At 42.9% G+C, this 24328-nt stretch overlaps 1 protein-coding gene across 3 annotated transcripts in view; it reads right to left on the reverse strand.

Annotated features, from left to right (window-relative positions):
* Positions 1 to 17694: 17694 nt before the first annotated feature.
* The window catches only part of tshz3b (teashirt zinc finger homeobox 3b), a 44338-nt gene continuing 37704 nt past the window's right edge, over positions 17695 to 24328 (reverse strand). For 2 of the 3 annotated variants that reach the window (XM_074660207.1, XM_074660197.1), the window contains exon 3: positions 17695 to 23143. In XM_074660207.1, coding sequence (XP_074516308.1) covers positions 19500 to 23143 — 3644 coding nt within the window. In that variant the 3' untranslated portion in view covers positions 17695 to 19499. The remainder of the gene's footprint in view (positions 23144 to 24328) is intronic. The other variant, XM_074660217.1, reaches the window with a different exon arrangement.

Genomic DNA, 24328 nt, shown 5'->3' on the forward strand with positions numbered 1-24328 from the left:
CTTGTCAAGATGCAGGTTAGTTAAGAGGAGAGAGATCTCGGCCGGCGACGACCTCGCCGTCCTGACAAGCGCTCAGCTCATCACAGGATCAACTAAAGCTTCACGTCCGATATAATTTCTCCGCCTGTTCTTTCTCTCCTGCTCTTAATCGCATGGTTTTTAACTCGTAACCCTTTTAGCAGGCTTTGCTGGAAAGAGAAGTTGCCTTCAGTTGTGTATTTTCCACTTTACCTCTGCAGTTTCCTCCGCAGCAGACTCACGAGACGTCAGCAAAATGACGACTCTCATTCCCACTAGTTTACGAACAACTTGGGTTATAAAATCAAAATCAGAAAGTCAGAATATGAGTGACCTTTTGGACCTCCGGGATTACTACACATTACGAATACATCTAATGAAACACGAGCTAACGACTAAGGCCAGAACACATCCCCATTTGTTTTCAATCATGAACGGCTGTGTGTTTGTATGAATTCAGAGTTTCTCTGGTGGCTAAGTGTCGGCTGTTTTGCATGTTGAAATCCCATTCCTTTCGCTTGCCCTAAATTAGTCCAGTGTCTGAGGTAATGAAATCACTCACGACATTAGGAAGTAACTTGGCATTCCTTTTTATTTCCTGTGCACTGTTTAACAGTTCTCCTGGGGGAAACAGGCTCTTGCCAATGAAAGTTCCACCCTGGCATGAGCTGAGCCTTCACAAATGAAGACATATGTCACTAGGAGAGAGAGAAAGAGACTGCAGCAAAAAAAAAAGGCCTGGAGAAGTTTTTAAACCGGCACATACCTCTCTGTTAACAAAAAGGCCTCATAAATTCAACCTTTCCAATGAGACACAAATGAAATTTGGAGCCTGAAGTTTTGGCCGTTTCTCTCCTGGATGATTGGAATGAATATGGGGTAGTTAAAGTTTAATATCCTATTATGTGTGTCTGTTTAACTTGCCTGGTTGCCCGGACTGTCAAAGACCTCTCTCTCCTTTCTTTCTTTCTTTGTCTCTCGCTCTCTGGGTTTTTCCAGTATTTTCCAGAGCTTATGAGCGTTTGTAACGGCACAAATATGCTTTTTCAATCGACACATTCCTGCCTCCAGAGTAAGATTTGTGTCATTTAGGAAGGTTGAGTCTGTAGCCGCCGGTGTGTCACACAAAAGCGCACGATGTGTAAACCAGCTCAAAATGAGTCATTTCTATTGACAAATAGAAAATATCATTCAATAACTGACTACATGTTTAAAAATGTTGAAAAACTATAATAGCAATCCATGACAGAAATGAAACCTCATAATGCATATTTCAGGAGACAAAATAACAATAACTTTTATTTGTACAGCACATTTAAGTAAAGAAAAAGTAACGACACAATTTATTTAAGGGGTGCCCTTATTAGAAAGTGGCAACAGGAAAACTAATAATAATATTAGGGCTGTTAATGCAACAGTAACGTGTTAATACAAAATTGTTTTAATGCCAACCTTTTTTGTTTAACACATTAACTACATGTAGTGGGCACAGTTTTAAAGCTACACCTAAATGACCCAAGGAATCCATTGGTACCAACCATGTCATACTAGCTTGTCGTGAAGGAGGTTAAATAACGCTCAAAACGTATGCTAAATTTTGTTGAGGAAAAACTGTCATGGCCATTTTCAAAGGGGTCCATGACCTCTGACCTCCAGATATGTGAATGAAAATGGGTTCTATGAGTACCCACGAGTCTCCCCTTTACAGACATGCCCACTTTATGATAATCACATGCAGTTTGGGGCAAGTCATAGTCAAGTCAGCACACTGACACACTGACAGCTGTTGTTGCCTGTTGGGCTGCAGTTTGCCATGTTATGATTTGAGCATATTGTTTTATGCTAAATGCAGTACCTGTGAGGGTTTCTGGACAATATCTGTCATTGTTTTGTGTTGTTAATTAATTTCCAGTACTACATATATTTGGATAAAACAAGCATATTTGCCCACTCCCATGCTGATAAAAGTATTAAATACTTGACAAATCTCCCTTTAAGGTACATTTTGAACAGATAAAAAATGTGCGATTAATTTGTGATTAATCGCAATTAACTATGGACAATCGTGATTAAATATTTTAATCAATTCACAGGCCAAGTTAATTTATCAGATGATTAGTTGGATATGTTTAGTTTACCTGACTCATTGATCCTTTATCTGAGTGAGGTTTGTGCGAGTTAGAATCTTTGGCCCCGATCATGGCTCAGTAGCCTAACTGTGTTGCGTATTGATGAATCCCTGGCGCTGTCTGTGGTGCTGAAGTAGTAGACGGATTTGTAATTGCAACTTTTTTCTTGGAGTCCCGCAGTTCTGTCAGTTTTGCAGTTCTGTCAATTTTGTCTTTGATCTATAATAACTTAGATAACACAATAACAAAAACTACTAGTCGCATGTGAACAACACCAACCCCGTCCCCCCAGTTAAAAATTAATAAATCGCCTACTGGTGTTAACATAAACCTAAATATGTGGCTACGGCCATATACTGTTGGCATTTGGGATGTGATGGTATGCAGGGTTCATCTTCTCACAGGTCACACTTCTATCACTTACCAGCCAAGTAGTAGTGCTGTCTTCTCATTTCTTTTAATCAAGTCTTATTTTTTTTAACCTGGGTGCTTCTCCTCTCCCCCACCATGTGATAAACCTGGTAATGCGCTGAATGCATCGTACACACATTCCACATCTGCATCATATTCTGATGTGACAAGCGTGGAGGAGTAATTGATTACATTAATAGCTAATTGCTGGCTCATAATTGGATCTGACTCAATTAAAAAACCTCTGGGTGATAGTAATGAAACAGGGCGCTGCGGCTGAGCGGGTGGCGGCGCGACCACGCTCGCTGGCGTGCCACAGGCAGAGAGAAAGAGAGAGAGAGGAGGGGGGATGGTGGGGGGCGAGCTCTTGATACACCTGCAATGCTAAATCATAAGCGCCTCACTAGATAGAGGCCGGCCTGGGAATGCTTTGTGCTGTTTTTGCAATTCCTCAATGCGGATTTATATCTTTTGCTTTGGGAAAGGTTGTAATATTTCACCGGGCGTGCGGCGGTGGGAGTGCACACGCGAGGATTTGGAGTAGGGGGGTGTGTGTATGTGTGGGAGGGTTCGGGGTTGCTGGAATACGGTATCAGCATATATTGTAATTTCATTTTGATAAGGCCATGCTTATAGCCGGGTATGGCTCATCTTGAGCGGAGTGATGCGGGTGTTATTTTACATATTCCCCCAGCTCAGGGACACTGAGGTGCCATCATTAGCGAGGCTGCGCTAAAAGGGGGATAGGATCTGCAAATTAGGACAGGTGCTCAGCTAGCGTCGCTAGCACAACACACTGGGATGCCGTGATAACACACAAACTCGGCTTGAAGTCAGTTTATTTCCTGAAAATGCAGATTTGACGTGTGCTGATATTTGTCTCCGTACAAGTGTTTAGTTCAGTTTGTATGCAAATAGGTACACATTAATATTCCCGCCCAGGTGTGTATCTCGTGTCTTTATCTTCATGTATGTGTGTAAATGTGCATCTTTGTATCTTTCATTCTGTGTGTGTGTGTGTGTGTGTGTGTTGCACTCCCCTACCTCCGCTGCACTGTCAGAATTTCCTTTCAAAGCCGTCTGATCGGGTCGGGCCTCGTCAGCCTGTCAGCGAGGCCTATTTCATTAGGGCTGCCGCTCTCCGTCCGTCTGCCCCGCCGAGCACAAGAGCTCAAACACATGCGCAAATTAAATCAACATCCAAACTCACTCCCATACACAAAGCAATTTAAATGATATTCATTAGAGCGATGACAAGTCCTGATGAGCCTTTCAGTACTGCAGAGAGGAAGGGAGAGAGAGACTGAAAGACCCCCCCACTCCCAGCCCACCAGCAGCTCTTTGCCAACTCTGTATCATGGACCCTCAGGTGTGGCGGCCATCAATGTGCCTCTACTTAAATACAAGAGATTTTTTTTTAAAATACCCATGGTGCAATGAGCTTCCTTGTTTGTCTCAGTACACACTCACATGTCCAGTCCACCTCACTCCTTCTGAGCCTCTCATTTTGTCCTGCATCGTCTTTCTGTCTTTGCATTGCGTTATGTGTCCTAAAAAGTAAAAGTTTGGTGTACTTGCCGAACTCCCGACACATACTTGAGCTGTAAATATTCCAAAAACACATCACAAATATATAGTTTCATTAAAAACAACAACAACAACTAAAAAAAAACAGCTGGGCACTGTAGTTTCAGCCGGTTCTCATTCACAGGGTGTCAAGTACCAAGGCTTTGTCACAGCCGTCGGCATCCAGTACCAACGCACAAGTCACCCTTTAGTGCAAGTTAAAACGCACCGGCTGTTCCATTAACTACAGTGTAAACCGGGAGTGTGGTTACGTAGTTACTACTACGTACTGGAGGGATGGGAGGAGAGGTGGATGGGTCCAACTAACACAAGGCTTTCATCCACGAGACCGCTGTTCATGTCCCTTGCGTCATGTTACAATCAGCTGTTCGTTCGTGTTCCGTGTTCACAACGTTCAGTGTCCTTTTCACTGTACAAACGTAGTAGATTAAAGCCCAACCATGTAGTTCTTTCCTAAACCTAACTATAGTGATTTGTTGCCTAATCTGAAAGGGGCGTGACAAGGCGGGAGTATGTGACGAGTTGGGATGAGAACGCTTTGTTTGTTGTTTTCAGGAATGTTTTCAGCCCGGGCCTGATCCTGGCCCGTGACCGACAACAATCTCAAATCACAAAAATTCTCTGATGCACGCTCTCTCTGATGTGTGCACTCTCTGATACATGAAAAAACACTCAGGCTACTAAGAGGTAAATTTGCATGTAAATGCATGCAAGTAAAATGCACATGTATAGGAGAGAAGATAAATAAGCCAGAGTCCGACAATAACAAAAAAAAGGCCCTATTCTGGCCTGAACCGACTCAGTGTGTCGGGGCCCATCGGGTTCTGATGGCCGACATCTAGTATACAGGTTTGTAGTGCCGAACAGTCTCAGCAGTGAGCGCACATATACCAGTAGATAGTTCTGTATATTTCTTCAATGTGCAACAACCTGTACAGATGTGTCAATCACTTCTACGCTTGTTGCCACTTTTTTCTGGCTGTCATAAGAAGACGGAAAACACTGGTCAGTGTGCACACGTTACTCTTTTCACCTATGATGTTTTCCAATACTTTTGCACCCACACGTGATGTGTGTCTAATTACGCGCCTTCCAAAAGGAGGAGGATGCCCCCATTCTTTCCGCCTACAAACCTTTGATTGGCTCAGTTGTCTTTCCAACCATGGAAACAGACCAATTTTGAAAAAGAAAAAAAAAAATTGGAGAAGTGGCATTTCAGAGGCACAAGTGAGTGTTCAGGGCGGCAGTGTGTGTTCATGGTAATGACGGAACATGGCGGACAGTGCAACAGCGTGGCTCTTTGAGGTTTTTAATCGTTTTTTGGACAGCATTGGAGCTCACAGAGGAATGAGATGGATCAGGCTTTGGATACACAGACACTACTTGTTAGTAGCTTACATACAATGTTGGTTTTGGTCTTATCGTGGGGATTTGTTGACAATAACAAACAATGTAGAATGTCGCTGTCCTCATTCTTTAACATCTGTAAGTCGTTTACTTTCCATCAAACACTTGTGTTAATTATTATACATGTAGCTACAGCCATGGCAAGTCAACACTGTCGACTGATTGTGAAACGTCACAGCCTCTCCTCTCTCTCTCTCTACCCCTCTATTATTTTCTCTGTCTTTTCAGGCACAAGGCAATTAATTCAGGCCTCTCCTCACAGCCCCTAATTAACCCCTTCAGGACTGGAATTATGCTTAACACTGGTGATTGAGGCCAAGCCTGAAATTACCCATCCTGCTCTGTCGTAATGACAAAATTCACGTCCTCAGTTTGAAGTGTGTGTCTGTGTGTGGTTGTGTGTGTGTGTGTGTGTGTGTGTGTTTGTGTGCCCCCACACAGTCTTTTTGTGTTTGCGTCTGATACCTCTTGATTACCACTATCCCTTTTGTTAAAGCTACATGTATGCATTACCCCCCTTTTCTCATTAGCATGTGCATAAAAGACTCTTTTATTACATGCGCGCACACACTGCGGGTAGTATGCTATACATTGTGTGGCATATGTAATATGTTTCTGCTACCATTAGAGGCCTGCAGGCCCCACTGAGGGCCAATCCTCTTTTGTTCCTGCAAGAGGACAGCCACGCACACACACACGCTGGCTCTGATGTTGTAATCAATTTGTGCCAGACATGGTCTGGACGTGTGTGTTAATTAACGTTCTTGTGGGAGGAAATAATTTAACTGCGATAATGAGCTTGAAGAGGAGCAGTGAGAGGGGTGTGATCTCCGGGATATCAGGCAAACAGAATAGGGAGCGCCCTAACCCTCCTTCTCCTGACTCCAGCCGGTCATGAAGAGCACATGAGAGGTGAGTTTGGAAAGTGGCTGCAAATAAAAGCTGCCAGTATCAATTATGTTTTTTTTTTTTTTTAATTCATGAATGTTTTAAAGGAACTGTGTGTAGCATTTAGGGGGGATCTATTGGTAGAAATGGGATATACTATTAATTTTATAATATTATTAACTATGTTTTCTTTAGTTTAATCACCTGAAAATAAGAATCAGTGTTTTTGTGACCTTAGAATGAGACATTTATATCTACATATGGACCGGGTCCTCTTCACCGACAAAGAACGTGTAGTGAAAATGAGTGAAAGTGGTCATTCCATTGCAACATCAGTGTACACTTACGCCATTTTGGACTGACACCAGTAAAACGTTCGACTACAAAGTGCCGTACAAACGTAAAACAAAATTATTTCTGTTCTATTGTCATAATTTTAATGTCTCTACCTGTCTGGCCTGTGTTGAACAATAAAAAAATATCATAAATGTGCATACTATTATAACTATTTACTTACTTACTTATTTATTAAGCTATTTTGCCCGGCCTCTTCCCAGAGGAGCATACAGTGAGCGATGGACATAAATGGAAGTTAGAAAAATCCAGCACACAGATTTTGAGAGCAATCTCAAACTTTTTCATGTCATGGTAGATGATCATAGATGTACATGGATGTATAAGAGGTTGTGCACTGTGCCTTTGCCCTGCGTGTTATTAAATATCCTACACCTATATTAAATTCTGTTTATGTCATGCTACTAGCACATCTAGCTACTGGCCGATAGCTGGGTAAGTTGGAACAAAGACGTTAATACATCCACCACGGTACAGGCTTACAGCATACAGCCCATGGGTGTATTATAAGAAAATCATTCATTGCTATCAAACAATCTATCTATTTATATACTTTCCGAGTTCCAACACATTGGGAATGGTTTTGGTTTTCTTCTCCCTAATGTGCAAACCAAACCAAATCCAGGTTGCTGTGGTAGCAGACAAAGCAAAAAATAGCCCAGACGCTCCTTTACAAAGCTACTTCATCAAGCAACTTCTGGGGGATCTAAAGAACATTCTCAGACCAGATGGGATATTTATTCCCTCCATGTGTTTTTGGGGCCCGGTCTCCTACTAGTTGTACGTGTCTGGATTACCTCAACAAGGGGAGTCCTGTTCAGATGTCCAAACCACCTCAACTGGTTCCTTTAAGCAGCAGTTCTACCATCAGCTCCTTTCAGACATTTGAGCTCCTTGATTTCCATTGAAGGTAACTCATTTTCATCGCTTCAAACCTTTCCAAGATAACCTTTTTATTCTATGTCACTATGCAAATCTCGTGATCATAGGTGAGGGTTGGAACGTATTAACTGGTAAATCAACAGCTCCCTCAACAGTCCAGTAATCTGCATGCATTACTGCACCAATCTGCTTGTGGATCTCATGATCTATCTTACCCTATTGATATGTCGATATACTTGAACCACTTCATTTAACCATACCAGTATATGAAAACGATTAATTTACATAAATCAGAGGGTAGGGTGTAACATTGTACCACTAGGGATCTCAAGGGTTAGCACATCATGAGATCATTTGTGACCACCTGAGATAGCTAGTTTTCTCTGCCTTCTGCTTATCTTCAGTTTTGATTGATCTGAATTTACCTGAAGCAACCCTGACTCATTTCTGCATGAGAAACCAACATTGCGGAATAAACTGCTTGAAAAATATTGCCATGAAAGTTGATTTACTTATTTTGTGGTTCAGACCAAACACACCCAATAAACTTCATGATACTGCAAAAGTCAAAACTCAAAAGATAGTATTTTGAGTTTTGACTTTTTCTCCTCATTTTCTCAGAGGTAGATAGATACAGTACATACAACAACAAACAACATGCATGCATTTGCACAGGAACCATGTGCGTTATTGTGACTATAGCAAGCTATGGAATTTAGCACTGCTGTGGCAGAGGGGACAAAACTTCTGCTAAACATTGCCTTTTTCGATCTGAGTGTCCTGTGTCTGCGATCAGATTGGAGTACAGTGAAAAATGGGTTGAGAGGGTGTTCAGGGTCATGTGCTGTGGCGATTGCCATGCGAGTTATGGCTCTGTTATTGAGATCATAGAGGTTGGGGTTTGGGAGACCAATGGTTTTGGAAGTAGTGTGTGTAATACGGGACACAGTGAAACAAATTTCACTCACAATCAAATTATATTTATACTCACAACACCTGAAGACACACACACGCATGTATACAGTACATTCAGTCAATGTATCTCAACCACACACACAAGCACACACACCGCATTCAGCATGCATCTTCTCGAGTGTATGTGTGTCAGAGCGTGTGACTGGGATTCTATTTGTGTCGGTGAAGTGGCTGAGCTGTGTTTGTAGCGTTTAGAGGAAATTACCCCGCAAGCGTTGCCTCGGCCACAGTAGATAGCGGGTCGCCTCTCCAGGCTGCATGGCATATTGATTTCTTGTTGTGAGGAGTGCTGTTCAAGCCCCATTTAAGATTTCCATCCAGCCCACAGCCCTGAGTACGGCAGCCAGCCGTAAATTAGGGAAATTGCACATTCATCACATGCGTTATTTTAAGATGCTTTGGAATACGTGTGGGGGCCAGAGAAGATCTACGGTGTAGCAGGTAACAAACATACACAATGACTGACTGACTCTTCGTTAGAGCAGGGGGGTGTGCATTAGAATTCACATCACGGCATACTTTGAATCATGATAGCGTGGGTCGCGCATTGTCATCTCAGGGACGTGGAGCGCCATAACATCACTAGAATGACACTTGGCACCGAAGATGGAGATAAAGTTTCCAAAAAAGTTTGCAAATGATATCCCAAACGTGGTAGAAGCAATGATATAAATTTACAATTTCTTCAGCAGTTTATGAAATAGTCACCAAATTTAATGTATTGATTCGTATACATAGACACATTTTTTTTGTTTTGTGAGGGTCAGCATGAAATCAAATCTTATATTCTTATAAAGAGCAGCAAATGCCCCGTAGGGAGGAAGTGGGGGTGGATGGATGGGTAAAAAAAATACAGAACAACGCCAAACACCAAAAATAACAGGCTTTCACATAGGAGTTTGTGTCCTGTGTGAAACCAGAAGGCAACTTTGATTTATTTGTCACGTAACTTCTGTACTTATCACACTGGGCAAATAGACAAGGACTCAAAAGCAGGACTCCAACACAAGGCAAGTATAATGAAACGTTTTTACTTGCAAAAAGGGTTCGGTACACAGGTAATCAGTCCAAAACAGGCAAACGTATCCAAAAACACTGGGCAAAATAATAGGAGCAAGGTTTAAAGCACACGAGGAACAAAGGGCTGGAACGTTGACTGGGAAAGCAAACAGACTGGCAACAGACAAAGGGCAGCACGAGGACTAAATACACAAGGGAGGAGGGGTGATCAGGACCAGGTGAAACTAATTGGGGTGGGGCAGGTAATCACAGAGGTGGGAAACACACAGGGGCAGGAAGTGAAATGAGAGACAAGGTGAGTATACCAAAATAAAACAGGAAGTACTAACAAAACTGGAAACAATGAAATCATGACCTTAATCAGGAGACTGGGATGTAACAGTAAAACTGTTGTTAGTAAAACTAACAAAGTAGTTTCATATTTTTAAATTAAATTTTGTGAGTATTTCAGGAACTGTCGTGAGAATGTGTTGGTTTGTTTGACCCATCCATCCATCCACCACAACCTCCTCTCTATGTCGCTCTTCATACTTCGTTATCCGAGTTCTGGAGCAGTTGCTGAGTGTCTGGGTTTACGTTGTAGTTAATTAAAAGCCCGGAGCATCTCATACAGACGCTAAAGGGTGCCTTGTACGTTGGTTTATGACGCTTTGGGAATGAGCCGAGCTGATGGTCGAGCACATAACCCCTAAAAAAAAAAACCTGCCATCTTCAGTTGAATTTTCTATTTATTTCCCAATATTTCTCAAATATTGATGCATCAAACAAGTAACAAGTAATTGTAACCTCTACATTCGTATGCCTAGAGGTTCCGAGAACATTGGTCAGTGCAGACAGATCATGACATGTTATCTGAATATTATCTCACTATTGATATTTAGGAAGCAGCCGAAATGGGTTTCCTCAGGAGGGTGGCTGGCGTCTCCCTTAGAGATAGGGTGAGAAGCTCAGTCATCCGTGAGGGACTCGGAGTAGAGCCGCTGCTCCTTTACGTCGAAAGGAGCCAGTTGAGGTGGTTTGGGCATCTAGTACGGATGCCCCCTGGACGCCTCCCTTGGGAGGTGTTCCAGGCACGACCAGCTGGGAGGAGACCACGGGGAAGACCCAGGACTAGGTGGAGAGATTATATCTCCACACTGGCCTGGGAACGCCTCGGGATCCCCCAGTCAGAGCTGGTTAATGTGGCCCGGGAAAGGGAAGTTTGGGGTCCCCTGCTGGAGCTGTTGCCCCCGCGACTCGACCCCGGATAAGCGGTTGAAGATGGATGGATGGATATTGATATTTGGACAGATTTTATTTGCAGGCCTAACGGAATGGTTTGCATACTGGTAGATGCTTTTAAAATATGTTTAACACTAGTACTACTATAACTAATAATAATATCTTATACATTATGTTAGTATTATAAAAGACATCCAAACAATAGAGCAGGCTATACATTTTTGTAGACATACTATATCAGTATATGTGTGTGGATAATATATGATAAGTTAATATGTGTTCTTCATCTTGTATGTATACCAAAAAGAGGATTCAGAGCAGTACAAGAGTATGAAACCTTAAAGTTAACCCTTGTAACGAGTCTTTAAATATTTCATTAAAAAAAGCAAGTAAATGTCATGATTCTACCTTCCAGCTGCTTCTGATGTATGACTTTGATGTGCAACTTCCCAGTCTCTTGGCACACTTCCCATAGTCTTCTTAGGGAATCTAGCCCAAGAACCAGCTCAGGCAGAATTTACATATGCCATTCCTGTGATCTGAGACATCAGTGGTTGTACGAATGAATAACTCTTTCCCAAAGCAAGACATTAGCGAATCAAGGCCCTGGTAATGTTACCACGAAGATTTGCTCTGGTGAATTAATGACTAAGGGACTGGAAGACGGAGAATCAGAGAGCGATCTTTTGGTCTCATAGAATGTTTCTTTGATGTTCTACATCCGAACGAGTTCAATTTGGTTTGTAACTGCAGTGCAGATGCTTACGCTGTGTTCAGTGCAAAGGTTAGTTTGGTGCTACAGGTTGGAGATTAAGATAACGAACGGCAGGCTGTTACTCTACTTTTAAATTAACTTCCAGATTAGTTGCAAATATGATTTAGGCTTCAATTTTCTGTACCTTGAACTGTCAATAATAGGGGAACGGCTGCAGCTTTTGCAGGATTTATTGACAAACTTCTGCAATTCAAAATGCCAAGTGGGAGAAATCAGTGACCACAAAGTGTCTCCATATGTCGTACTTGTAATTATAACTAAGGGGGGTTACATAAAGAGCCTTTTCCCCAATTGACAGCTTGTATTTATGGAATTTTGGATATGATTAAACACAGCAACATCGCCCATATCTCCATATAATTAGTGTGTGTTGACAGTGTTTCCTCAGAAAAGTCTCAGTGTTGCAGCCAGAGAATTGGTTTCAATATTCTTGTCTGGTTTTGTTTGACTGTAGAGAGCGTAGCATGAGGTTGTTAGAGTCCATGGCTAGATCCACAGTACTACATGTGAATTTAAGGGGAATAATAGCTTTAAGTAACAAGGGAAAAAAAAGAAACATGCAGTAAAAACTGTCTGAAAATCAATCTGAATCGTTTCAGGTCAGCGAGTAGACTGGTTGAATCTGACGATGCTGAAGCAAGGCAGACTGCCCTTTTAGAGGCTCTTGGCAGATATTTGTTAGGAAGCCCGTTTTTGAATTGAGACCCACAGTCAATCAATATCAACTGAGTAAACAGGGTAGTTGAAGCTTTGCATTTACTTTACTGTTATACAGAATAAAGCCTCAATAAAGTAATTCGGGGCTGTCAAAATGTTAAATTTTCACCCTACAAGTGTGTTTGTGTACATAACTGTTGTGATCTTGGCTGTAAAACTATATGCACACAGACTGCTGATGTTACTTCTCACAGCCCCGGCAATTGGCCTTTTTATAGAGTAGTATTGTAAAACTGTACGAACACAAATGTGAGTCATAAGCCTTGAAAACATACTTTCTCAACCAGCTTCATATTCTGACTGATGGAATCCTATAAGAACAAAAAAATGTTTGTCAAAGTCCCAGCAAATTGGGTTACTTTACAAGACATATATTATTCCTGGGGGCCATCAGCCAATCAGATCTATTCAGGCCTCCTCAAAAAAGTGCCATTGGTTGGCATAAAACATTACCAATAAGAACTATATATAAGAACAATAAATAATATGAAGTGTGAGGTAGCTGCCTAGTCTGCCTATGGGTAGCAATGTTTTTGTGAAACTGTGTGTGCAAGTGAAAGAAAGAGCAGGAGAGAAAATAAATGGGAACAGAAAAAGAAATCAAGAGAAAGTGAGATGGACAGGACGCTCTCCCTGTGCGTCTTTGTGTAAGGAGTGTGCTTGCTTGTACCCTGGCTTTATTTGTGTTATGCCGTGTGATTCCATTGTAAGCAGTAGATCCACTGAGCTTGTATTCCCACCCTCCCTCCAGCCCCCTGCTTTAGATAAAGCTATCTGGATCTGCAGCACACCTTCCTCAAATGCATGTGAGCAGCTTACTGTTGTGGAGGCTCTCTCTATGTTCCTGGGGGATTCTGACGGTTGCATTGTGTGGGCTACAATGAGGGTGTGGTATGTTGGCACATAGCACCATCTCCAAAACCACTATTAAGATGTTAATGTTCACTGGCATGGCTGGCTTCAGGCAGTGCAGTCCTTTTACATCTCAGAAAGCCTACTTCCCATTTCACAGAGTCCACAGAGCAGGGCAACCATGTTTAATTGCAATGCATTTTTTTTCCAGACAGTCAGGAGGGCCTCATGTGCAAGCTATTGATTATTTTTTTGTTTTCATTTAATGTCTAACTAGAATTACCGCCTCACAGTTGTATGCCTCCGCCAACCAGTGAAGTTGCAGTTTACATCCATGTCTGTACAAAATGTCGACGCTTCATCATTTTATCCTGTTAGACATTATTAATATTCTTCTATTATGAATAGAGTTAAGGCCAAAAACGTGTTTTGTGAGGTCATAGTGACGTTGACCTTTGACCACCAAAATCTAATCAGTTCATTGAGTTCAAGTGGACGTTTGTGCCAAATTTGAAGAAATTCCCTCAAGGCAATCTTGAGATATCGTGTCCACTTATGTACGGACAGACGGAGGGATGACCCAAAAACATAATGCCTCCAACCACGGCTGTTGCCGACGTGGAGGCATACAGAATAGTGAAACAATCTAGAGGCGTGCTAGCAGATCTGCAAGGCTGCAATTGGGCACAAAAGTGCTTTGAGCTAAATGCTAACCTCAGAATGCTAAAATGCTCACAATGGCAATGCTAAAATGATGTTTAGCAGTTTTAATGTTTACTACCTGTTAGTACTAAACAAAGAGCACAGCTGAAGTTGTTGGGAATGTCATTAGTTTTGCAGGTATTTGGTATTTGGTGACCATATGATGACAAGGTCACCAAAATCTGTAGGATTCATTCTTTGTGAACCATGGGTAAAATTTCACCGCCATCCATCCAAAAGTTGTTGAGATATTTCAGTCTGTATAAAAGTGGTGGACCGACCAACAGACCTATAGAGCCATGCTTCCTAAAAAGGAAGTTCTAAAAGCGTAAGGTCAAATTGCACGTTTTGTCAGACCTTAAAAACTCAAATTATATCTATTTAAGATGGAATAAAAAGACACAAATCATCGCATTTGAAAAGCTTGAACAAGCTAGTGTTTGTCATTTTTAGCTAGCATGGCTGCATAGACTTTGTATTATCTTACTTTGCCAATTAAAAAAATGTTAATTAATTGATTCGACTAATTGTTTCAGCTTGAGACAAAGGTTTGTAACTGCCTATCAACAGTCAAGTTAAAATTAGAATAATTAAGATTTCTATTACATTAAACCCCATTTTTTGGGCAGCATTTTTTAAAGAGCCTAATGTATTTTGCACTATGCAATTTCCTCTGTGTATTATTGCTACTGGCACTCCCCCTTTACTGCACAGCCAGAGTTTAACAACACTGACGACTGTCTTCTAAAGGTTTCTTTATTAACACATTGTGACACGATGAAATGTCCTAGCCCACTGGTTGCTAACGCTGTAAACAGACACACGATTTGAAGGTGTGTTAACTTCCGCCAGTGGTCAATACACGTGATTTTTTATGGAACTCTGGGACCTGTATTATTAAAGTGTGATACCACCAGTACATATTGTTGTCAAATCAACTAGGACTGAAAACAGGACATATAATACTGATTTGCAGGTGTATACTTATATTTTGATATTTCTACTGGCTTTTCACCCTCTGTCTGAAACTCTCTGTTTGAGCTTCCTAAGTCTGCTCTGGTTGGTCAGATGGCCCACTCTGTTGTGATTGGTCAAACAAACCAAACACTTTGGACTCCGCTCCAGCTCCGCTCTAACTAGCTTTGTCTGAGAGCGTGCCAAACTAGCTGCTAGGCAGGTAATATGCAGATATGTTACTTGGTGACATCACTACGTTACGAAAGAAAAAGGCAGGACTTGATGCGAGGCGTTTCAGACAGTTCCTTTAACTCCCTTTGGCGTGGGCTTTGTAACTTTGCAGACCTTTTACTTGCACAAAAAACTAGACAATAACAATAAACTAAACTAAACTAACACACTAAAGGAGAGGGAAAAAGCACAAAAACATAATAGGTCCTCTTAAAAGATTATAATTTCCCCTGGTGTAAGTCATCATGATCTATATAAATGGTGCACATAATGGTGTTGTGTTAAGGTGAGATGAACTGAAGTTGTATGAGTATAGGGTGCTTTAAAGAAAACATAAATGTTAGTGTTTGCCTCAGTATGATTGGTGTGTGCAGGTCAGCATCATTTTACTTCACTGACTGTAACTAATGGGGTTTGATGCACTTTATGATTGCATTGAGATACATTATAGGTGCATGAATGTGAATGTGTTTCTCTGTGTCTGTGTGTGACACAGACTGTGTGTGTGTGTGTGTGTGTGTGTGTGTGTGTGTGTGTGTGTGTGCACATCCCAGTGGTGGCACCCATTGTCTCCGGCATGCTAGTTTTGAACCTTAATAAGCCCTTGCCTCTGCTCGCCGGATGTGAAGGCAGGGAGAGAGAAAAGGGCTTTCTTACACTTCAATTTCACGCATATTTTCTTTGAGGCTAATGAGAGCCTTAAATACGGTGCCAGACTTCAGGCTGCGCTGTTGAAGGCTGACATTTTCACACACAGTGGCACCTTGTCACTGCGGATGAAGTCCTTCTACCTGGCTGTTGAGGTGTGTGTGTGTGTGTGTGTGTGTGTGTGTGTGTGTAGTGGCCTTTTGTGCATCTATGTGCGTATGAGTGAAGAAAGGAAGATAATTCAGTATTGTGGTCTGTACAATTCAGAGTTGCTGTGTGTTTGTGTTGTGTGTGTACTGTATGTACTATACTGTACTGTACCCTTGTACTGTATGTGTTTCTTTTTCCATCATTGTATATTAAAGGAGCAATATGTAGCAGTGGCAGCTACCGTTTAAAATGGATAACAGCAGTCCAAATTCAAAACATTGGAGCCGTGGTCCATCCGCCTCTCCGCTGTGACCGATAGGAGCAAATTTTCGCAATTTGAGGGTTACCTTCTAGACACGACCGCATTAGCCTCTGGCCAGGAATCACTTTCCCTGGCTGTGTGTCTCAAATACTCGCTGCCTTAGATAACCCAGCTGCACACGGACCACAGAGAGATGTGCCGAGGCTTTTCAGGTCGGGTAGAATCTAACGTTAACGTTATCTCTGTTGATCCAGTTCATTTGGTTGCTTCAATGGCTGCTGTGTTTGCATATTTCATATGTGGCAGCAGGGTGTTGAAATGGGCAGTGGACGGGATCACACCGGCCAAAACAAAAACAGACATTCCGGACCTGAACGGGAATTTCAGAGGAGAACATACTAGCAGTAGCATTGTTGTCGGAGAAGACAGTATTTCAATTCAGCGTGTTTCCTTAATCTCTGATGACATATCGTGGTCATATTATGATTAATTACAGTAAAAATGTTACATATTGGTCCTTTAAGAACGGAGCGGGAAAAGTGATGTAGTTCAGGAACACACAGCACTGTCTCACTTTGATATATTACGTGTGCCCTGTGTGTTTATGTAATGCACATGTGTGTGTTTGTGTGAGCAGATTTGCGTTTGATATATGTGCTAGTTCTTTAACATTTCTTTCTCCGGCTAATACCTACCTCATCCCGTATCTCATAGATCGCTTCCTCCTGTAAACTTTAAATCTTCGCTCCATCTGCTTTATCTATATCATACTGTCGTGCGGCACATATCAAATTGATAGTGATACAATTTCTATTTAATCACAGCTCCGGACAGGGAAAATTATGAATAAATAAACACTTGAAAGGACCTGCTCGTCTTGTCAGCATTGTTGTCATCTCCTATGAAGCCTAAACAAATATGTCTGCCAGGTGTCTTACCTCGCGGAGAGTGTAGTCACAAAATGGACGTTGGAGGTAATTATTGAGCTTGAGATATGGAAGGGAAACTTTGTGTGTGTGTGTGTGCGTGTCTTTATACTGTCTTTATACTTCCGTATCCCGTGTGGAAAGAGAAAGACGTATGGAGCTCAGTAGTTTTTTCAGTGATGGTTTGATTGCTCCACTCCCCCCTTATAATGATAAAAACAACTTTTTTTGTCATTTGATTTGTTTACTGTTTCTGAGGCCTTTTGTTGCAGGCTCAGTGTGCAGTATATGCCGTAGTCTAAGCCACTAGGACAACAGAAGAGGCTACTGGGAAAGTCCAACAATGATGGTGTCTGTTTGGATGTCTGGATATGTGTGTGTGTGTGTGTGTGTGTGTGTGTGTGTGCGCGCGAGCGTATGTTTGTCTCCCACACGGCCCCGGCTGCTGCCACTCACTGTAAACTAGTATGCGGCTCGTCACAGACGAGACGTTGACACACTCCCAGTCTAATGTGCTCATTAGGGACTGCACAGCACACACATAATTGATAGCCATGACACACACGATGCATACACACATAATTGCAAAAAACAGTTTCCTTTTTTTAATGCTGCAGTAGAAAACAAGGTTATATGAAGTCATATAATGGGGGTTCATTGTCAAGAACAACAACAACAGAAAACGAAAGAACGAAATGAAAAAGGACTAACGGCACAGAATGCATTACAGTATCTGTGCTGTTTACATGCCGATATTTTACACATAGGGAATTTTTTTTTATTATTTCTCTACCCTGGCAGCTGTCAGTTACTTCAGCAAATTAACTGCCAAAAATGTAGCAGAACGTGTCACTCAAGAGGTTAGTGTAACCATGGTTACCTTTCATATCCCAAAAAGATAAAGCTGCAGTGTGGAATCATGGCAGAGTAATTAGACAGAACAAAAAAAACAAAAAAAAATAGGACCAATCGAAGGCATTCAACGATATGAAACAACCAAGAGTGCTTATAAATAACAGTTTACATGTGAAATATCTTTATAAAGTAACATCTTTTTTGTACAACCTTTAATATCTTTTTTTTAGTGTTCATACAGCGGCACATGTCGAGTAGTGTCTGGTAAAAAGAGCCTTTAACCCTTTGAGCACGAGTTGGGAATAAAAAGATTCACCTGTTGTCATCCTTTTTGCTACCTATCTTTTTTTTTTTTCGTATTCTTTGATTAAATAACACATTTATAAAACTATTGTGCAAAACAATTTTATTCATGTCTTCATATACTGTGCACCAGCAGATAGTCATAATCCTTTTAAATTAAAAAATATAGAAATTATGCATAATTTAGACAGGAATTAGTTAATATGTTTTATGTACATATTTTACACAGACCTGAATTAATATAGGTCCCTGATCGACCAAAGTAAAAGACTTCAGATATTTTTTTCATTTTTTTTTTCTGTCTTTTTTTACCACATAGCTACAATGCTTGTGTCAAGTCCTGCGAACATATCTCAAACAAATATTAAGCCCAAGATGAAAACCTTGCAGTGAATAGAGAATCTCCTTTTTCAAAAAAAAAAAAAAATGCTTTCATGTCTAGGATTAGACTCAACATACTGTATGTCTGTGAAACAGGCATTGCAGACACAATGCACGCATTGTCCATCTAATTCTCACAAAAGCTTCAATATTTCACAATCTCAAATCTTGAGTCAATAGTGTTTGGATCTTAGGTGTAGAAGTGCTTTGACGTACTCAGAGGGTTAAATTTTAAATGCTGACTCCAGCACAAAAAAAGAAAGAAAGAAAAAAAAAAAGATAGAGCTAGCGGGAGAGTGAAAAAAAACCAACAAAAACAATAACAAATCATGGAAAGTGCACCAGATTTAGTTATAAAATGTTTAACTAAACTGTTTCATTTATGCATGCAGCTTATCACATCCCAGTGATGTCAAAATATAAAGGAACTTAATTCCATTTACACAAGTTTCAAAATACACACCACTTCATTTTAGAATCTCTTTTTTTAAACCTTCATATACTGTATCTTCTCAATGACAACAGCCCCCCCCCCCCAAATCTGCACATTTTGGAAAAAAAAAGTCACTCTATTCCTGTCAAAGGAGATCACTAAAATCGAGTGTCTTGGGCCAGAGTGAGTCTACCTCACACAGCGTCAAAAGAAAAAAAAAAAAACTGCTACAACACAAAATTTAAAACCATGTGCCAAAACTTAAAACAGTAGTTGTATGGCATCTTTGTGCAGTTCCATCACGTTAATAATCCTTTCTTTTCTTTGAAAGAAAATGTCTGTGAAAGGCTTAAGAGAGACAGAGCAAGAAAGAGTGAGCCGTTACAAAAGAACGCTGCATTGTCACCAGCCAGTGCTACTGTTTCTCCAGCTCACACACATACATGAGATGGTCCTCTGGGGACTTCCCATGAGTCTTGCTCAGGTGAAGCTTGACCGCGTGCTTGCTCGCAAAAGTCCGGTTGCAGAGCTTGCACTGGTATACAGCCGCAATTTCTTCGTCGTCGGGGGAGGGTGATGGGGATTCGGTCGAGGGCAGAGAGGTGGTTAAGGATGAGGGCAGGGAGATGTTTAAGGAAGAGGATAGGGATGAGGGTAAAGGGTGGCTGGATGGGTGAAGATTAGAGAGCAGTTTTTCAGATAGTCCTTTGGCGTGGCGTTGTTGATGATGTTGCTGCGAAATCTGGCTGAGCAGCTGCTCCCCAGAAAGCTTGGACAGGTCTCGTAGACGGAAGCCCAAGTGGGATTCCAAGTGGCTGACGTAGGTGGATGGCGAGCGGATCTGAGAGGCGCAGTCGCTGCAGAAGAACACCGGGTGACCCGAATCCAAGTTTTTTAAGAACTTGGTGCCACCGGTTCTCCTCAGCTGGTACTTGACATTAGCCAACCAGTGCGATATTGTAGTCATTGAGAGGCCAGTGAAGCGGGAGATGTGCATTCTCTCCTGTGGGCTGAGGTCCGACATCATGTACTTGCCATCGCTCGTTTGTCTCAGACTTGCGGCAAACTGGGCTTGTAGGATGAGGAGGTGTTGAGGGTTCCAGTTGGACTGCCGGCCTTTACGTTTCTGGGCTGGTGAAATATCTTCTATATCGTCCATTGTGATGCCTTCAATGTCGGAGCGCTCGGACAGGCTGGTGGGTGTGGAGGACTTGGAGACAACTTGACTTTCTGTCAGGTTCCTCAACATGTCGGAGATGTCCGACAATGCGTTTTCTCTCAAAGGGGAGCTGGACATAAAGGAAGCTACTGCAGCGGAGGCTTTGGTCATAGTGACAGTGGAGGAGGGGGAAATTGAGGACGGGGTGGTGGTGGTGGAAGAGAGAGCCGCTGAACCCAAAGAACCACTGCTGCTGTTTTTTTCAGCATTCTTGCCTTTGGTGAGATCTATGGGTTGGTCATTGTTTAGATGTTGCTGGTAGAAGTAGCGGTCCAAGCGGTCATTACCGGGCTTTTTGGTCTGTGCTGGTGGGGTGGAAGCAGCCACTGCTGCTTTCTCTGCCAGGCTGTTGCTCATCTTGAACAGCATGCTCATGGGGTCAAGGGACGGCAGGGCAGGCTTAGCGGCCTTCCCCAGGTGGACGTTCATTACTGACTGCAGTGCGCTGAGAGGGTTGACGAATGGCTGTTCTGGAGGTGGATGGTCTGTGATGATAGCTGTGCTGCCACACAGGGAGGCAGGCAGGGGAGATGTCACAGCAGTGGACTCCAATCCGTTCTCCACAGACTCCTTTAAGGAAACATCTCCATTTGAATCTCTGTGATTGGCTCCACTTCCATCACCTACTGCTTTTTCTGCGCCACTTGTATTCTCTGGAGTTTTACAGCCTCCTGATATATTTTCTTTCGGCGACTCTCCCCTGGCTGAGTCTCCTGCCTCGCTGTTGCAGGGTGAGGGCGTGGTACGTCTCAGAGGAGATCCCCTCACAACACCAATGGGCTCTCTCATCTTCTCCTCTACCTTGGCCACTTTCTCTGTCACTTTCTTGACCAGTTCCTCCATAGCATGGAAGTTGTTTTTGGTCAGCGGGGAGTTCTGGCGGCTGGGAGGGGAGATCAGAGGCTGGATCTTACCAGTAGGCGAGAGAATATCCGCTCCGGGGAACATGTATTTAAGGGCAGAGCTCTTCCCAGTGTTGCCAAGTGAGAGCTTCATTATGTTTGGGAGCTGGTAAGCAGCATGGATACTGGGATATCCACCCCAGCTTGGAGCTCCATTCTGGGCTTTGTTGATGGCTGAGGTCACTGTGTTCTCCAAGGACTTGAGGATGTCAAGACCCCCTTTTGGACTTTCCTCCAGATCCTCCTCAGTCAGATATGAATACTTCGAAGAAATATCAAACTTCTCCTCAGTCTCCTCCTCACTTCCTGCCTTCTTCTCCTTGTTGAGATTCCCATTGTTGATGATGGACTCTTTAGTGCATTCCTCCTCCTTCTCCTCCTTTTTTATCTCCACAACCATGGCAGTGGGGGAGATGCTGGTTGGAGGAGGCACTGGGGCAGGTGGAGGGGAGAAGGTTGTGGCCGCCAGGGGAACGGACTGGAACTTTTCTTCTAGTGTTAATTTGGGTGTGGGGGTTGGGGTGGGCGATTCTAAAATAGGTTTGCCTTTCTTAATAGCAGAGTTGGTGACTTTGATAAAGTGTCCGGTCACCATCATGTGAGCAGTTAGCTCTTGTAGTGTGTCGTGGGAGCTGCCGCACTCCATGCATTTGAGGATCTGTGACTTCCTGGATTCAAACTGCCAGGCATAGCTGGCACCGTTCTGGTGTCCATAGCGGTTGTTAGGTGTGATGTAAGGATTGGTGACCTTCTGGTGTATGTCATTAGAGTCGTTGAGGGAGTTGGGCTTAGGCGTTGCGCCTCCATTAGAGTCTGGTGAGCTAGGGATGTCTAGGTCCATAGGGACTCTCTTTCGAGCCGAGGAGATAATCTTAGCTGCCACCGGTGTAACAGGCTCCTTCAGAGGCACTTTCTGGTAGTGTTTCGTCTTGATCATGTGGACACTTAGGTCCTGAAGGGATTCAAAGGAGTGCCCACAGTACATGCACTTGAGAACTTTCTGTGCATCCTCCTTCCCTTCCATCTCAAGCAAGGAACGCTTCCTTGGCTTTGACCACCGCTTAGTACCCTCAGCATCCGTCTCGTGGTTATCGTCTCGGTAGTGTCCTGTCTCGTTCATGTGCACCGTGAGCCCCACTAGTGTGTCGTACGCCGCGCTGCAGTCCTTACAGCGGAACTTGCTGGCACCAGTGAATATAGAGCCATACAGCTTGGAGCTCTGCCGGTACAGCTGGACGGTACTAAAGAGGTTGGGTTCTGTGGACACTGTGGATACAGCCACTGTGGGATGTTGGACCATGCCCAGTCTGTGGTGGTGGTGGTGGTTCTGTGAGGCCTGCTGGAGGGTTTTAGCCATAGCTGTCTGGTGCCAGTCGTAGCCTCCACTTCCACAGCTACTGCTACTGCTGCTACTACTGCTGCTGCTGTGACTGCGAGGGGGTTTCTCTGCAGGGGGCTGGGTCAGGTTCAGATTCAGTGTGGACCAATAGGAGTTGGTCAGGAAGGAGGTGTAAATGGCCTTCATCTTCTCCAGGCTGTCAGCCACAGACCCTGTCGTGGCTATTATGGCCTCATCTCCACTTACTGGGACGGCAGCATTGGCAGCAGCCATCATGACCGAGGGGGAAGATAGGGAAAGGGCATTCGAGGGGTCTTTGAGGATGTCATCTTCATTTTTAAGTGAGGAGATCTCAAAATCAGACATTCTGTCACTGGATTCGCTCAGGTGAGACTCGCTGTCCAGCTCTTGTCCAGAAAAGTCAGCCGCATTGGGGGAGTCGTGGAAGCCAGTGGATCCTGGCCTGTCCTTGAGAAGGAAGTCCTTGTCCTGACATAGGAACTTGGCGGCAGGCTCATCCCCTTCTTGAGCTGAGTCTTCTCCATCCAGGTCCTCCTCCAACAGGGCGGCTTCCTTCTCATCTTCAGGGACATATGCTGCTTGGAAAAAAACAAAGAGAGAGGGAGATTTGTTAGAACCACACTGACAGCATATCTAATGATGGAGATTCTCAACTCTGTATTCCTGTTTCTTCACCACGCAGGGAACTGATAGAAACACAATATACTGACATTCACACTTTCTCCAGAGGAAACAGAGCAATCATGCAATGGCATCCACAGACAAAGTATTTCCCATCATAAACGGTTGCAGTAATTCTGTTCTATCATCCCCCTTTTACATTGACATTGTTTTCAAATTGGAATCAAGTTGCCACCCCCTCCCATTCTCTCTCCACCCCCAGGTCTTTGTTCTGTACTGCAGAAAATCAGAGACAGCCAGAGAGAGAGAGAGAGATGGAGGATGGAATGAGAAAGATGGAGGGAGGGAGAGGAGAAAAAAAAAACGTCTCTTCAAACAGAACTTGCCACCTTATTCTTCTCAAGGGGCAACAGCTTGAAATTAAAACTAAATTTGAAATTAATGAAGCACATTCTGGCGGTGGCATTCGTTTCTGAAGTAATAAATTACTTGTATCAACCTCGGAGACAGCGGTTCCTGTCTGTCAATTAATATGTCTTACGCTTCTTCTGCAGACTCTAATGCATTCCCTAACAGACACACTCGCCATTTAAATTAAGCATGCATTTTCACTCATTACACTGCTCAGCCCTCGCCTCCTCGTAAATAAAAATGAATGTATGTACGTTTGCCTGCAACAAATCTCTCCCCGCAAAACCCATTTGCTTCAATTACCGAAGATTAGAAAAAAGTTTAGAGTTATTATTTACAGTTTAGCTTCGGGGAGTGGGCTTGAGGCTTTCAATTTATATTCAAATCCCTCTAGTTTAAGAATAATACAATGGAAATCATAAAGAGGAAATATGCATCGAGACAAATCACAGCCTCACCTCTTTGTACATCTATGAATGTTTTCTTTTGTTAATAAGTCTATCAAAAGGATACAACATCAGATGAGAAATGCTGCATGCTCACACTTTGTGATTAAGGCTGGATTTCTGAATAACAATCAAGGCACACACAGGCGCACGCATACACAGACCTCTTGTTTTAGCAACTACACTGGCAAGGAAGATGAGCGTGTGTGTGTGTGTGAACGTCGGTGGCCTTGTGCCTAGCATTCCTTTCTGCAACAGGCCATCACTCATCTAAGCTGGTATGTA

This window comes from Sebastes fasciatus, chromosome 2 (assembly GCF_043250625.1).
Source record: "Sebastes fasciatus isolate fSebFas1 chromosome 2, fSebFas1.pri, whole genome shotgun sequence".
Taxonomy (NCBI): domain Eukaryota; kingdom Metazoa; phylum Chordata; class Actinopteri; order Perciformes; family Sebastidae; genus Sebastes; species Sebastes fasciatus.